Below are 16,728 nucleotides of genomic sequence, written 5' to 3' on the forward strand. Positions count from 1 at the left end.
CCTGTGTATCTGACTGACATGCAGTAGATTTGAAAGTGCTCTCCAGAGAGGTCACAGTGGAGTACGGGACACCTCCTGGAGGCCAATTCATTAAAATTACACAACTCAATGTCTACATTATCCCCATGTCGACCCGTGGATGTCGAAGCAAGTACTATGCCTCTTGCAGAGGTGGAGTACAGAAGTCAACTTTATAGGGCACTTAAGTAGGCAGAAAGGACTCGGTAGTGTAGAGGCATACATTATTAGATCTACTTAACATGGATTATGTTTGTAGCATCGACCGGGCCTCAGTTCTTACAAGGGGAAAGTATTGCCTCTTAGAGGCGCCTAGGGATGTTGATTAGTTTTCTGAGATCACTGGGTGGGGGGCTCCAGCCAGTTCTGTTTGTACTGTTAAGAAAAATCCCTAGATATTGAACCCAGCCCTTGTTGTTGCTGTCTCCATGTGGCAGAAGGGTTATATTCTGGGGTGCTCCTCCAGGAATCTGGGTGAGTGCCCCTCCCAAGTACATCTTGAGAAAACCATTTCTCAAACCATTGATTTCAGAAATAAAAATCACGATTCAAAAGAATGTAACCATAAGAAAACAACCACCATAGAGTATGTTGGGCAGTGTTCTTTGCCTCAGTTTCTGACTAGCAAATGTCCCTTTAACACAACACTCTCTTTTTCTTCTGCAGCACCCCACTCACGGTTGGTTGTCCTGGGTTAGCAAAGATCCAGAGTTCATTGGTGTGTTCACATGGGCTCACCTAGCACCCCAAAAAGGGAGGGGCATATGAACAATGCCTCCACTGCTGCTGCTGCCTCTGCTACTGGAAACTATTGAAGCACTTTGAGGATTGCACCCTCAGCAAGTTTGCAGATGAACTAAACTGGGAGGAGTGATAGATATACTGGAAGGTAGGGATAGGATACAGAGGGACCTAGACAAATTGGAGGATTGGGCCAAAAGAAATCTGATGAGGTTCAACAAGGACAAGTGGAGAGTCCTGCACTTAGGGCAGAAGAATCCCATGCACTGCTACAGACTAGGGACTGAGTGGCTAGGCAGCAGTTATGCAGAAAAGGACCTAGGGGTTACAATGGACGAGAAGCTGGATATTAGTCAACAGTGTGCCCTTGTTGCAATGAAGGCTAATGGCATTTTTGGGCTGTATAAGTAGGAGCATTGCCAGTACATCGAGGGACACTCTATTCAGCATTGGTGAGGCTTCATCTGGAGTACTGTGTCCAGTTTTGGGCCCCACACTACAAGAAGGATGTGGAAAAATTGGAAAGAGTCCAGGGGAGGGCAACAAAAATGATTAGGGGGATGGAGCACATGACTTATGAGGAGAGACTGAGGGAACTGGGATTATTTATTTAGACTGCAGACGAGAAGAACGAGGGGGGATTTAATAGCTGCTTTCAACTACCTGAAGGGGGGTTCCAAAGAGGCTGGATCTAGACTGTTCTCAGTGGTGGCAGATGACAGAACAAGGAGCAATGGTCTCAAGTTGCAGTGGGGGAGGTTTAGGTTGGATATTAGGAAAATCTTTTTCACTGGGAGGGTGGTGAAGCACTGGAATGGGTTACCTAGGGAGGTGGTGGAATCTCCTTCCTTAAGGTTTTTAAGGTCAGGCTTGACAAAGCCATGGCTGGGATGATTTAGTTGGGGATTGGTCCTGCTTTGAGCAGGGGGTTGGACTAGATGACCTCCTGAGGTCCCTTCCAACCATGATATTCTATGGTTCACTGCTGCTGCTATCTCTGCTGCCACTTGCTGCTGTATGTTGCCGCTGTTTGCCAATGCTGTTGCCAGTGGTGGTTCGCTGCAACCACTGCTGCTACTTCGCTGACCTTGCGTTCTGAGGTTCCAGCACTTAGCACAACTCTTAGTAGTGATTTCAGCTCTTAGTTATTAGAACCTCTCTGCTGCTGCCTCAGTCTTTCACTGAAACACTGACGCCACACCAGGTCTAAGGTGTAACCCCTGGACTTGCTCCTCGCTGATTTCAGCTACACTAATCACTGAACAGAAACAAGGAGTCTCTATTGAGTCTTATGAGCCATGTCTTTAAACACTGGAAAGGGGAGGATCAAATACTGTCTAGGATTCTTTAGGCACATTCTAGAGCATCAGGTAGGAAAACCGGTCCCCATCCTCTGTCATTTTCACTGTGATTTGGCCTCCCATCCTGCTGCTTAGCAAGTGAGGTTCAGTAGGGTGACCCCCTCAATCAGGGCATGCGAAGTACAGTTCTGCTGTCCTTTAGTCATACAATAAGGATAACAACATTTCATTACCCGTGTATTCAATACCAAAGTGAATTGTAACACAACATCGGCCAAAATTGATCACTTTGGCAATGCAGTTTTCTCTGCTGAACACCTCGGCAGACTAGGTGTGTCCATGCAAATACAGTCTGCTCCTGAAGTCTTTTCCCTCAGTTCATTACTAGATGTCAGGGGCGAGCTCATTCAGACCCCGCCTACATAAGCAAATGCTGACTAAAGAAGAGGGACAAGGTCCAACTGGCATGCCAACTGCTGAAGCTAACATTCTGTAACTGCAAGATACCTTTGTACCGCAGGGTCTTCCCATCACATTAAAAAACAAAAACAAAATAAATCAAAACACACACACACACTTCACGGGAAGCATATGTAAAAAAACTGACAAAACTTCATTAGCCAAAATTAAACAACAGAGTCCCTTCTCAAACTAGCAATATACTCTCCCAAACAAAAACTCTCATGTACACAAACATGCCACACACTCAGACAAAAAACATGAGTGAATAGATTAGTCGTACACTGTGTCCTGTACATCAGCAGTTTTGGGCTTGAATTAGGGCTGCCAATTTGGGTTGGACTTATTCCTGGAAATTTCATCACATGACATAATCTTTAATTAAAGATTAATCTTTAATTCCTTGGATAGCTCAGCAGGGAGAGAGTTCCAGACTGAAGAATACCCTCCCTCAACCTGGGGAGCCAGACATTTCCCTCATACCCTGTCCCTAACTTCTCCAATACAACAATAGCAGGAGGGATAGCAAAAGGTTCCCCTGCACTTTCCATTTCTTCATCCTAGAAAATCACAAGAGGCCAGGTAGCTCTGAAGATCACCTTCTTTCCCCTCTAACCCAGAAAGGGAGTGAGACAATAGGAGAAGAAAGGAGAAATAATAGGATGCTAGGAGAGGAAGACATGGGGAGTCCTGAGGTAAGGGAGACAGATGTGGCTGAGTGGTTCAGAGGGAAAGGGGGAGAAGGATAGGGAACGGGCCATAGGAGACTGAGAGATTCTGATTCCTGTGAGGAGAATAGAAAGACTGTCTTCGAACCAGGGAAGACAGGTGTGACGGGTTGGATCACAGAAACCCCCTTGGGAGCTGCCACCTGATGTACCAAGACTACCCCTGCTTCTGTTTTCCCTGCCAGCTCAGGACTCCAGCACCCTGTCTTGCTGAGCAAGACACTCCAATCTGCTCCAACATAGACCCAGGGTCGGAATAACTTGCTCCAAAGCTGCAAGTTTATCTGAAAACAGCTCACAGAAGTGTACTTGTCTTTAGCACTCAGATGCCCAACTCCCAATGGGGTCTAAACCCAAATAAATCCATTTTACCCTGTATAAAGCTTATGCAGAGTAAACTCATAAATTGTTTGTCCTCTATAACACTGATAGAGAGATATGCACAGTTGTTTGCTCCCCCAGGTATTAATGCATACTCTGAGTTAATTAATAAGGAAAAAAGTGATTTTATTACATACAGAAAATAGGATTTAAGTGGTTCCAAGTAATAACAGACAGAACAAAGTAAGTCACCAAGCAAAATAAAATAAAATGCACAAATCTATGTCTAATCAAACTGAACACAGATAATCTCACCCTCAGCGATGCTTCAGTAAGTTTTTTCTCAGACTGGACACCTTCCAGGCCTAGGCACAATTCTTTCCCCTGGTACAGCTCTTGTTCCAGCTCAGGTGATAGCTAGGATTCTTCATGATGGCTCCTCTCTTTGTTCTCTTCCACCCCTTTATATATCTTTTGCATAAGGCAGGAACCCTTTGTCCCTCTGGGTTTCCACCCCCCCTCACTGGAAAAGCACCAGGTTAAAGATGGATTCCAGGTCAGGTGACATGATCACATGTCACTGCAAGACTTCATTACCCACTTGCCAGCACACATAGATACAAGAAGACTCACAGGTAAACACAGCCATCTGCAGACAATGGTCCTGGTTAATGGGAGTCATCAACATTCCAAACCACTATTAATGGCCCACACTTTGCATAATTACAATAGGCCCTCCAAGTTATATTTCATATTTCTAGTTTTAGATACAAGAGAGGTACATTTATAAAAATAGGATGATCACACTCAGTAGATTATCAGCTTTGTAATGATACCTTACAAGAGACCTTTTGCAGGAAGCATATTCCAGTTACATTATATTCACTTATGTTTTTATAAAACTATTCCAGTTACATTCTATTCATTTCTTATTATGTTTTTATAAAACCATATAGACTGCACAACGTCACAACAGGCTCACAATGTAATTTGCACTCAGGGGTTCAAAGACTCTTTTACTGGAAGGTCCCCAAAATCCTATTATCTAGCTGTGGAAGGGGCTAAAAATGAATTTGCTGTCTCTCTTTCAAGTCCTATGTTCAAGATTTGCCTTCAGTATATGTGCCTTTGGTGATGTCAGAGGGCTGCCTTGACATAACAGGCTGTTTGGAGGCATGGCAGGGGCATGCCTAGTAGACCCACAAGTCAAAATCCTCTGCAGGGGGCACACAGGCACTGTGGATGGAACTGCAGTGTGAAGGCTGAAACAACAGCCGTGAAGTGACTCTAGTGATGCTCTGCAGCTTGGGTCAATTTAACTGCCAAACTTCTACAGAGACCACTTGCATAAAGCTGAGCACAGAGGTCAGGATCTAGTCCTAAAATCTGGTTATATAAATATCCCAACTGAAGTTTGGCACATACTCAGGGCCGGCTCCAGGCACCAGCCGAGCAAGCTCGTGCTTGGGGCGGCAGATTCCAAGGGGCGGCATTCTGGCCGCCCTTTTTTTTTCCTTTTTCTTTTTGGTTTGCTGCTCCGGCCGTCCTGTAGGGGGCAGCGGCGCGGAGGAGGGGAGCGCCCTGCAGCAAGCTCGGCAGGGCAGCCCGCATCCTTCCCTCCCAGCTGACCGGAGCGGCGTAGAGCCCTCCCAGCATGCAGCGCAGCGGGAGGGGCCGCATTGTTAGCGCCCTGCTGAAGCCCTGGCTGCCCCCTTTCTCTCTCTCCCTCCCTCCCTCCCCCCCCCCACTAGACTGGGCGTGCACTCTGCTGCACGTCTGCAGCACAGGGAGTCCCCCTGCACCCTGGCTCTGGCTGCCCTGCAGTTTTTATTTTTTTTCTGCTTTACCACTCTGGCCGCCCTACAGGTGTTGTGTGTGTGCGCGCGCGTGCTTTTCTGCTCCGGCCGCCCCGCAGGTGTTTTTTTTTGGGGGGGGGGGCTTCTCCACTCCAGCCCCCCCGCAGTTTTGTTTTGTTTGTTTGTTTTTTTGCTTGGGGCGGCAAAAAAGCCAAAGCCGGTCCTGCTCATACTGCAGGTTCTCAGCGCTGACATTAATTTTCTTCTAAATTACTTGAAACAGGAGAAAATCAATTTGGCTGCTTTCTGGAAAAATTAAGACAGATACTTGATTGTTCCAGAAGTTTTATTTCATTTTTCTCTAGCAAAAAAAGGTTCATGCAGAAATAAAAATTGCCAGCATTTAATCCTAGACACAATTAGTTTGTAGCCATAAATAAAAATTACATTTATATTTTTATATATTTATATTTAAAAGTAGCTAAAGTGTAAAGTAATATTTGAATAATTCATTATTAAGGAAGTGTATATGTGACTAAGAATTAGACTGGAGAAGCTATTAGGGCTCTCAGTATAAGGAATGATGTACTTGATAAGGCTATAACCCCCATCAAGTTGCAAAGTCAAACTGGAGGCATTTGTGTCACTGAGCTCCATGACAGAATAACAGTTTACAGGGATTAAAGTATTTATTACTGAGCACCTCGCTAAAACAACTCTTTCAGCCTCCCCAGTTCCCTCTTCTGTACCTCAGCTTCCTCCTTCCCTCTAGGTGCAAAATTCTGCCTTTACCTGAGCGGCTCTTGAAGAGGAGGTGGAAGAAAGAGGAGAGCTGTGAGAAATCAAAGTTTATTTGGCAAAAATGCCACCCTGAAGCTGCTGGCGAGGATGGCTGAGAGGGCACTGCTACAATGCTGCCAGGTACTATTAACAAGGAGAAAGTGTGAATGTGACTAACAGTGACTGCTGCATAGGCACAAGGGGTCTTGGGGCTGGAGATGCCTCTTAACCAGCAGAAAATGTCCCCTTGGGTACATGGGATGTAGGGCAGTGCACCTGCTGAGTATACACCTTGGTGCTCACTTAACTCTGTAAAACATTCTGGGACACAGGTTGCATGAAAGTCACTCCACAAAATAAGGGCCCCAGTCTACAAACCTTTATGGATGTGAAGCTAATTAGACTACTGTAATGATAAAGGACCAATATTGTAAGGATTTGCAGTTGTACTGTAATACACTATATTACAACAAAACATTGAAGAATAACAATGCTGTACTCTTACATGTATAAAACTATTATAGATATCCATAAAACTAACACTAATTTTAGATTTTTAAAACAATTATTTTTACTTTCCAAAATTTGGGGTGCATTCAGCAAAATGTTCATGGAAACGAGGGACACAGGAAACTCAAAGTACAGACTCAGTGTTAGCTTCCTGAAGCAGTTCTGCTCATATTATAGTTTTACCAATGTAAACCTGATCTGCAACGTTTCTATGTATTTCAACCCTGGACCTCTCTGAGGCAGAGAGATTGCCAATTATGGTCAATTACGCCAAACCCTCTGGTGATTTAGGGACATGTAAAAAAACCTACTAAGGTGCTGATTCTGCTTCCCTTACTCACTGACATCATTGTAAGTACTAATCCATGTGATTAAGTGAGGCAGAATCTTGACTTTAATGGTAAGAATAAAACAATCAACTAAGCCTCTACGGGTAAAAGGCAACTGCATTGATCTACTACATCCCAGCACATAGTGGCCTACAGCCATACCATTTCATAAAATAAACAAGGTCAGGCCTGGTCAGTGTTCTGATAGGATATCTCCAAGGAAAACCCTAGTAATGCATTTAGTAGTGTAAGCAATTCTGCCAGCCATACTCCTCTCTCTGAATCATTACAGAACTAATTTCATAGCATGGTGCTAAAAGCACTGCACTGTTAGAGACACTAACGTTTGAAGGAGACACAAACCAAAGTCCTTGCAACTTGTAATTATTTAAGATCCCAAGGCAATTTTCAAGAGAAGAGACGTGTTAATCCTGGTGATCTGGCCAAATTACAATCTCAGTCATTGCATGTAGCCTACCTAAAATTTCCCTTGTAGTTTCACCTGAAGAATTTATTCTCATTTCCTCCCCTTAAAGTTACATAGTTTTACTAGCATATAATTAGTGTAATATTTAAAATCAAAAGAGTAGTGTAACTGCTCTAAACTAATAGGAGAGAGCTCTCCTGTTGACTTAATTACTTCAGCCCCCACAAGTAGTAGTAGATATTTTGGCAGGAAAAGTTCTCCCTCTGACATACCGCTGTCCACACTGGCATTTAAATCAGCATAAGGTATGTTGCTCAAGGGGGTGGCTAATTCACATCCTTGAGTGACATAACTTATGTTGACTTAAACTGTAAAGTATCAAAGCCTTGACAAAAAAGCCCATGTAAGGACCAACTTGATAGACTATAAAGTAATCTAACAGCCAGTCTTATGCACTTCCACGGATATCGGACATCTCCACTAAGATGTTAATGAAATAACTGCATTCTAGCAGAGCTTCTCATGTACTGTATTTGTACTGGGGTTATAACATAATAAGACCTGCTATTTAATAGACTTCCACTGAGATAGACCAGTTTAAATGATCTCTTCTTCCTACATTACTGTACAACTGCACAAAATTAAACCACAGAACACTGTGGCAAAAGAACTCTGAGAAAAGAATATAGCCTTCAATGTACAAATACAGGGATTCCAGTCCCATTAGTAATAATGAGAATTACACAGTTCAATCTCAATCTTACACAGTTTGAAAAAATATCACCACCCAAGAGTCTGACTTATGTCCACAAAAGCAAGAAATGTGAAATGTCAACCATTACCATCCTCCATTATGCAGAAGGGTTGGAGGACACATAGAACATTTCAACCTTTATTCCACAATGTCTCCCTTTTGTGGGACTAACTCATACCGTGAGTGTCCAGGATGTTTCGCTACTTTAATAGTAAAAGGCTACTATTTCAGCAGCTTGTTGCCACTATCCTACACTAGGCTGTTTTCTTCTCAGCTGTTTTTTTCCCTCTCCACTGGATTTAGTGATTAAAAAGTAATAGGACTTACAGTTTACTGTGACTTTTACTTTTTTCACATCTGGGACTGAGGCATCATTTTCTGCACTGCATTCATATTCCCCAGCCTGGTCTCTTGTAATTCCATAGATGTCCAGATATTGTCCATTTTCAAATGGTTTTGCTGAAATGAAAAGAGAGCGAGAGAGAATAACTTAGAGAAAGTTTAACAGGAGGTGCCTGAAGCATCATTCAGGTATAACAACAAACTCATGATTTTCTTCTGGATATTGCTGACAAAATTATTCCAAATAAAACTGGTCAATTATTATAGCCTTTGTTCTCCTACGTACAGAAAACAATTCTAAGGAAAGAGAAAGTTTAACAAGTGATACTTTAACAACTACTTCCAAGGAAGGGGTATACACATGTTCTTTATAATTGATTAGAGTTCCCTAATCTCAACATACGTCAGATAAACTCAACTGCAAAATGAGCATAGATCTAACAACCTTCTAGCACTGTAGATGAAATTCACCAATATGGTTCCATATATATTGACTTTTATAAAATATAACATGCTGCTTTGACTGGGAAACTGACACATTTTATATATTTTTAATGGGAAAAAATCATTTTGACTAAAGCTTCTGAATCAAAATATTTTATTAACGTAGACATCCATTATATTCTAGCTCATCCAGAAATCTGTATACACTATCGTATATGCCTGCTTTCAAAAATCAAGAACTAGAACAAATAAAAAGATAACCGAGCAATGGAATAGCCAATATCTCTCTACTGAGGAGTGTTTATATTGTGCTAAATTCTTTATTCAATCTTCCTTCAGGCAAAACCCCTTTGATCCCTGTGAAAAACGGATTTATTAAGAGCTAAGTCAAAACTGAGCAAAGACATCTGGGTCGGCCCATTACATAGTAAGCAAAAATGGTATCATAATTAACAGTAATGGCCACATATTTATTTGATACAAAATAAGTTCAGAAAACAACTCAGATATGCGTATACATCACTTGTTGTGGAAGCAGTTATGAATGAATTATTTATTCTGAAGAAGGACAGTTTATGTCTCAAAGGACGAACTGGCTGTCAGGAAGCATGGGTCAGCTGACAGTACTGCTGCAGACCTAAGTTGTGACCTTGAGCAAGTTGCCACAACTCTCTGAACCTCAATTTTCCCAACACTGCACAGAAGTGTTTCCAGGTTTATTGTAAGAACTTTGAGATCCTTAGAAGGAAAGTTCATTTTACTGTCCTTTGAATAATTCTCAATAGACTAAAGAACAAATAAAATACCTTTAAATTCTGCACAAAGTTATAAACATTCACAACAGAACATAAAATAAATTGAAAACCATTAATGAAACCTTACTAAAATGCACAACAGTGGTTATAATAAATCATACCTTGGAATATACATGTTTAAAAAGGGGGAAGAATTGCTGGAAGTTGCTATCCACACTATGAAACACAGATAAGATTTGGTCAACTGTTAAGAACCTTGCAAACAATGTACAGAGCAATGGTAAAATCTTCAAATAGTTAGTTGTGTTAGAAATTCACTCCATGTAGAGGATGAGTACAAGGCCTGTTCATTGCTTAAGTTCCACTTAACCCTTATTTTGAGGATGTAATTGGTATATAGGCCTCATGCAGGTTCTCTACACAGGAGTTTTTATACTTATCAAGCTATCACTAACAGGTCCCAGTTACTCCAACTCTTTCACAGGAGAAAAAAACACAGAAAACACCAGTTCCAAAAAGTAGGAATGATAAAACTGCAGTGGAAAAAATATGAATTGAACTGAACAGTGATAAAATCTAGTGAAATAACGCTGCTCTACAGCCAAAATGCTTCTGAAATAAATGTAGTCAAACTTTACTAATTCTGGGTCACTGAGAACGAAAATGATGCTTAAAATTTTTGATTGGCTCTAGTTTTCAAGATATGCTATTGGGTCAGTATATACGACCCTTGACTTGGGAATGGCGGAGGATAAGTGAGGGAAGGGATCTCAATTTAAACCAGAAATGACTAAAATACTTCTTTGACTGGATCTATGAATAAATCTATGACTGGGTTTGGACAGTACTTGCTTTTTAGGCAAAACAATGAATGATGCAATCTGAAGCTGGTATTGCGTCATACATGATATGAATTGCATCCTGTTATTCCTAGAAGTCATGGATGATGCAATCATAACGAAGCTTACATCAGTCTGCTGAACAAATTGCCCTATATCAGCTCTAGAAATCATACAGTGTCGTGCTCTCTTATTTGTCAGTGTTTGATTTTGCAAAGGGACACATTTCTGTTTAGCCAAAGTGAGCAGAGATGCCTCGTACTTGTGTGAACAGTGCAGATAACTTCTGCTATGTTTGTGGTGAAGTGACTTTTGCATCACAAAAGTGCAGTATAACCACTATGGTTAAGAAAGCCTTTATTTTGGCTGCAAAATTGGAGATCAGGACAAGAGGTGGGCCCCACACATATGCTGCAACACTTGTGCAACAAATCTTCGCCAGTGGTTGAACAGGAAAAGGAAATCTATGCCTTTTGCAGTGACAATCATTTGGAGAGAGCCAACAGATCATACCAGCAATTGTTACTTCTGCAGGGTGCCTCCAGTTGGGAAAGGTGTGTCAAAGAAGAAAAAGTGGACTGTGCATTATCCAAACATTCCATCAGCTATACGCCCAGTACCCCACGGAGAAGGACTGCCGGTTCCTGATGCACCAGAATCATTCTCACTTGAGTCAGACGAGGAAGAGGAAGAGGATGAAACTTCTGGTCCTGAACCATCAATGTCACAGGACCCACATTTTCTCCCACCCTCCTCCTCTGAAACACACCTCATAACACAAGGTGAACTGAATGACCTTGTCAGGGATTTGGAACTACCCAAGAGTAAGGCAGAGCTGTTGGGCTCCAGACTACAGCAGAGGAATCTCCTGGCAGGTGATGTTAGGGTTTCCATGTTCCATGACCGTCAAAAGGATCTTATTCCATTCTTCTTCATGGAAGGTGATCTTGTAGCCTGCAACAACATCGATGGTGTGATGGCAGCCCTCAACATCGTTCACGATCCAGATGAGTGGATTGATTCATCGAAGATGAGTCTTACAGCTGTTTTACTGCATAATGACAATGTTTTGCCATCAATTACAGTTGGTCATGCAGTCCATATGAAGGAAACCTATGACAACATGAAACAACTTTTGAGGTGCATAAACTATGACCAATATCAGTGGCAGCTTTGTGGCGATTTGAAGGTTGTTGCTCTCTTGCTTGGTCTGCAAACTGGATACACAAAGTACTGCTGTTTTCTCTGCGAATGGGATAGTCGTGCAAGAGATTCCCACTACATCATGAAAGACTGGCCACTCTGACAGTCATTGGAGCCTGGGAGGAAAAGTGTTCAGCATCCATTCACCACTTGTTGAATCAAGGAAGATTTTGTTACCACCCTTACACATCAAGCTGGGTCTGATGAAGAACTTTGTCAAGGCCATTGACAAAACACAAGCAGCTTTCAAGTACCTCCGTGGAAAATTTCCAAGGTTAAGTGAAGCTAAGATAAAGGAAGGTGTCTTTGTTGGTCCTCAGATTCGTGAATTTCTTCGAGATGATGCATTTGACCATGCACTGTGTGGCAAGGAAAAGACGGCATGGAAAGCCTTCCAGTTAGTGGCAATACATTTTCTCGGAAACAACAAGGCAGACAACTACAGGTTGTTGGTGGAAAACCTCCTCAAGGCATACAAAAGCCTTGGTTGCAACATGTAACTAAAGATACATTTTTTGCACTCTCATCTAGATTTTTTTCCACCCAACTGCGGAGCAGTGAGCGACGAGCACGGCGAGCGATTTCACAAGGACATTGCAACAATGGAGAAACGCTATCAGGGCAAATGGAGCCCATCAATGCTTGCAGACTATTGCTGGACAGTGACAGGAGCTGCTCCATTTAATGAATACAAGAGACAAGCCAAGAAGCGCCGAGTAGACACTGAATAGGACTAAACTATGTACAGAACAGTTTTTTGCTTTTTGTTTCATAATAAATTTTATTTATATAACCCTTTTGCTGATTTTTAAAGTGTTACATAAACAGGACAGGTGAAATATTATCATGTAAAGCAACCATAAACACATGAAAAGACCTAGGTTTACAATTTATGATTAAAACTCTACTATCTACACAATATACATAGACCTAAAATGTAAAAACTTAAATATCTTAGAAACAGTAGCCAATCAGTTGTTTTAATTGTCATCTTTGAATTCAGCGCATCAAAATACATAATAAATAGCACATTTTATCTCTGAAGCAGACGACTTCTCAAAAATTGTAGACCAGTGTAATTTACAGGATACAGTAAATTGCACCAGGATGGTTTTTCCCCATATTGTTCATAAGAGATAAATTATGAAAAGTAATCTTCCACAAAAGAACCAGCTGTTACTCGTCATATGGTTTGCTGCTGTTATGTGCTACTGTTGCCAGGTTGAATCAATTTATTGGAAAATTTTATTTAATATCACTATGAACAGAAACATATGTTGTTGTTCTGTACTGCATAAAACATATATTTGCTTGTATGTACTATCACCTACTTGAATGTGCTGTACGGTGTATGCTGTTGAGGCACTGTATGAGAACACTGTATCACAGACAATAATTTTGGCTTAAGAAAACTATTTCAGTGAATAAACCAAGGAACACTTTGCAGATTAATCTTTCAAAGTGCATACATTTGGCATATAAGGTTGCATTTCAGAAATTGATTGTAAAATCTTATTGTGGCTTGTGGTGGAGTACGAAATCCACAGGTGACAGGGCTGCATCACAGACTCTCTATGGATTCTATTCCAGTTTAGTGGCTGGAGGAGCAGCCACAGCTCCTTTATGTCCTCTCTGTGGGCTCTGGGGTAATTGGATCTAGATAGTTAAGCATATATTAGCTTCTCTTCCCACAAGGGACAGACTGGCTCTCTGTAAAAGGGGTGATGCGAGTGCTTTATGCAGGTTCTCTGTGTTTAGAAGAATTTTACCCTGTATTAGAGAAGTGAAAGTAGAAGACATGTCATATGGGATAACCTCATCCAACCCAAACAATCAGCAATCCACATAGACACAGCAGGATATCAATAACCAACACCACACTGTGAACAGACACCCCCGTCAGCGCCTCCAAACCCAGGCTGATAAGCACTCCTGGTAATCATACGTCACACAGAGTTCACTGGAGTAATGTATAAAAATATGTTTACGATTGTTTCTTCCTTTATTTCCAGTGCAACACAGTGCAACAGCAGCTAGATGGAGGCCCACCTCTGCTCCCTGGTCAGCCTTTTATACAGCTTGTTTTCTTTCCCTGGGTTCTCCAGTTGGTGAGCTAATGACCTCCTTAGCTCATCAGGCTCTCTACAGATGTAAGTGATTCATTCTACCCTTCCAAACTCAATCAAGCTACTTAACTCCTTCCTATTCTAACTGCACTCGGTGTCCTGGGTGATCTAAGGGTACGTCTACACAGCGTTAAAAGGCCTGAGGCGCAGCCGCAGTTAGCCTGGGTCAGCTGACTCAGGCTCACAGGGGTTGAGCTGAGGGGCTAAAAATTGCCGTGTAGACATTCAGGCTCAGGCTGGATCCCAAGCTTTCAGACCCTCTACCCTTGCAGGATAGCCACGTTCAGCAATTCCTCTCCACTTTTAAGCAATTTTTCAGCCCCAGAGCCTGAGTCAGCTGACCCGGGCCCAAAACAGGTTTGTAATCCCTGTGTAGACATATCCTAAGTGACCAGGGTGCTGGCCTGCAAAGGGCTCTATTTGTAACTGCTTACAGCACTCTGTCACCCTCACAAAAAGAGAAGGATACACAATCCACCCTCACTCCTCTTTGCGGGAAGTTACATCATAAAAGATTTAAAATGTGATAATGTATCTCCTACAGAGGACTGTTCACAATCCTAATCCTTAGCTCTAGGAGCACTTAAAGCAAGAACTGAGTGACAGGGAAGAAAAAAGTTTCAATGGGATCAGAGGTGTACGTTACAAAATATTATGGGAAGCACTGGGTACAAAATCCAAAAAGGGTTCAGTTAAAGGCTTCCAGCTTCCCAGGAACTTATGGAATTTATTCAGCTACACAGAGGAGACCCTATCAAATTTCACATCTCAGAGGGCAATGCTCTAGTGAATCATATATGGAATGTTAGTATTTTTCTATTCATCCAAAAGGATCTACTCCAGTTTGTGAAAGACTCTTTATTTTCCCAAGTTTGTATGATAATCCAGCATCTAAAAGCACATTGTATAGAGGCCACTCGCTTTTTGTTTAAACATCATGTTGCAACATGAAGGAAATCAACTGACAAAAGCTGGGTGAGTATTATTCCAATTTTACAAAGGAAACTGAGATACAGAGAGGTGAAGTGACTTGCTCACAGTTACAAAGCAAGTAAGTGGTGGATATGGGAACAGAAATCAAAGCTGAAATCCTTGTCTCACTGACATTAGTGGAGTTTTTCTAATGATGTCAGTGGGATCAGGATTTCAACCCAAGTGTCTTGATCATCTACTCTAACCACTAGACCACACTGCTTCCCTGGAAATAACTTTCCATACACTCTACCCGTGCATACTAAAAATAATCACACTACTCAGTTTGGGTAAGTCATCCCACCTTGTAATTATCTACACAAAAGTAGGCTAAGTCTGTGATAGCTAAATTTATGAGATAACAATTACATGGGAGGCTGTCAATAGGAAAGCACACAATTTGTTTATAACACTGAGAAAACAATGCATAAAACACTACAAAAGTATACAATACTGTATGTTAAAAATCCTTTTAAAATTATGAGATTAAAAACTCTCCAACCTAAATTTCTCTGGGGATTGGATCAATCATGAAATTTGGAGACAGGTTTTGTCTAATCTTGGGGGTAATTAATGCCTTTTTCAATTCTGATTTCCAACATCCATTTGGAAAGAAGACAATAAATGAAGTGTAGTGTCTTGCAAATCCATAAAATAGATATTCAGGATTAGACTCACTGGCCACTAACTAGCACTCCTCACTAGAAACCTAAGGTTGTTTTATTAAATCCATAAACATAAGGAAATTCCCCAACTTCCTCTCTCCTATCTCTAGCCTTCTTAACCATTGCTTGATTGTAACTGCGCTTGAGGCATTTACTTTGCAATCTGAATGTGATAATACTTGGCCTCAGCAGAGGTCAATATCACTGCCACTCTATATTGACAGAAGTGACAGGTTTATGTATTCGGCACAACTCCGCTACCACACAAACAACATTAGTTCCCAGATCTGGTAAGCAGTCATCAGTCCAGTTGAAAATTATCAACAGAAACAATATCTGCAGGGAAAGTGAATGTGTAAATAAGTATTGACAAAAGACTGCTTCTTGGTACTGTTAGGGAGAAAGGGTGCTGAATAACAAATTGCTACTGCTCTACCTCATCACAACTACTATGTAGAAAACTTGGGTTAGGGTTGCATGGTACCCATGTGGAAGACGGCTGCCTAGTCCCAGACCTCCTCACTCCCGCCTATTAATTAATCTCTAATAATTACTTTCCTTATAAACTGGCAATACGTTTCTGACATAAAAGTTTAAATTAAACCCCTGGATAAACTTGAAACTGTTGAATATGAATTCCAATGAAAAATGAGAGGCAACGAAAGACCTAAGTTTGAATCACCTAAGCAGCTTACGGGAGAGTTTGCAAGGCTACAGCAGAACCTAGCCCAGACATTACAACACTGAAAAATTCCTCACAGGCTGACTAGATTCAACCTCAAAAGATATTCATGGACTCTCTAAACATGTAAAATCCTGAATGTCTCACTTGGAAAATAAGCTAAAAAAACCTGCTATTGAAACTTCCTCCTTCAAGGTTAGATTAGACAAACGGGAAGAAAAACAAGATGACTTATAAAACAGATCTTGAAGAAAGAACCTTCATCTCTGGGGCATTGCTGAGGGTCTAGAGGAGAAGGATATTATCAGCTTTCTTCAGAAGCTGATCCCTGACATACTTAAATTGGACCCCCCCAGATTCCTCCATTAGACATTGAAAGAGCTCATTGAATACCTGGTGATAGAAGGCAGGAGGCTAAGCCCAGACCCATCATTTTCAAACTGCTGAAGTTCAACGTTAAAGTAATGTTAATGAATGTTGTCAGAAAAACTGAAACCACAAAATTTCTCCTTTTCCTCACTTCTCAGCTGAACTTA

At 41.5% G+C, this 16,728-nt stretch overlaps 1 protein-coding gene across 3 annotated transcripts in view; it reads right to left on the minus strand.

The window, feature by feature from the left end:
- NEGR1 (neuronal growth regulator 1) overlaps positions 1-16,728 on the minus strand; it is a 652,228-nt gene that overhangs the window by 213,249 nt on the left and 422,251 nt on the right. For all 3 annotated transcript variants that reach the window (XM_065554044.1, XM_005285509.5, XM_024109235.3), the window contains exon 4: positions 8,492-8,623. In XM_065554044.1, coding sequence (XP_065410116.1) covers positions 8,492-8,623 — 132 coding nt within the window. The remainder of the gene's footprint in view (positions 1-8,491; positions 8,624-16,728) is intronic.

The sequence above is a fragment of the Chrysemys picta genome, chromosome 8 (assembly GCF_011386835.1).
Source record: "Chrysemys picta bellii isolate R12L10 chromosome 8, ASM1138683v2, whole genome shotgun sequence".
Lineage (NCBI taxonomy): Eukaryota > Metazoa > Chordata > Testudines > Emydidae > Chrysemys > Chrysemys picta.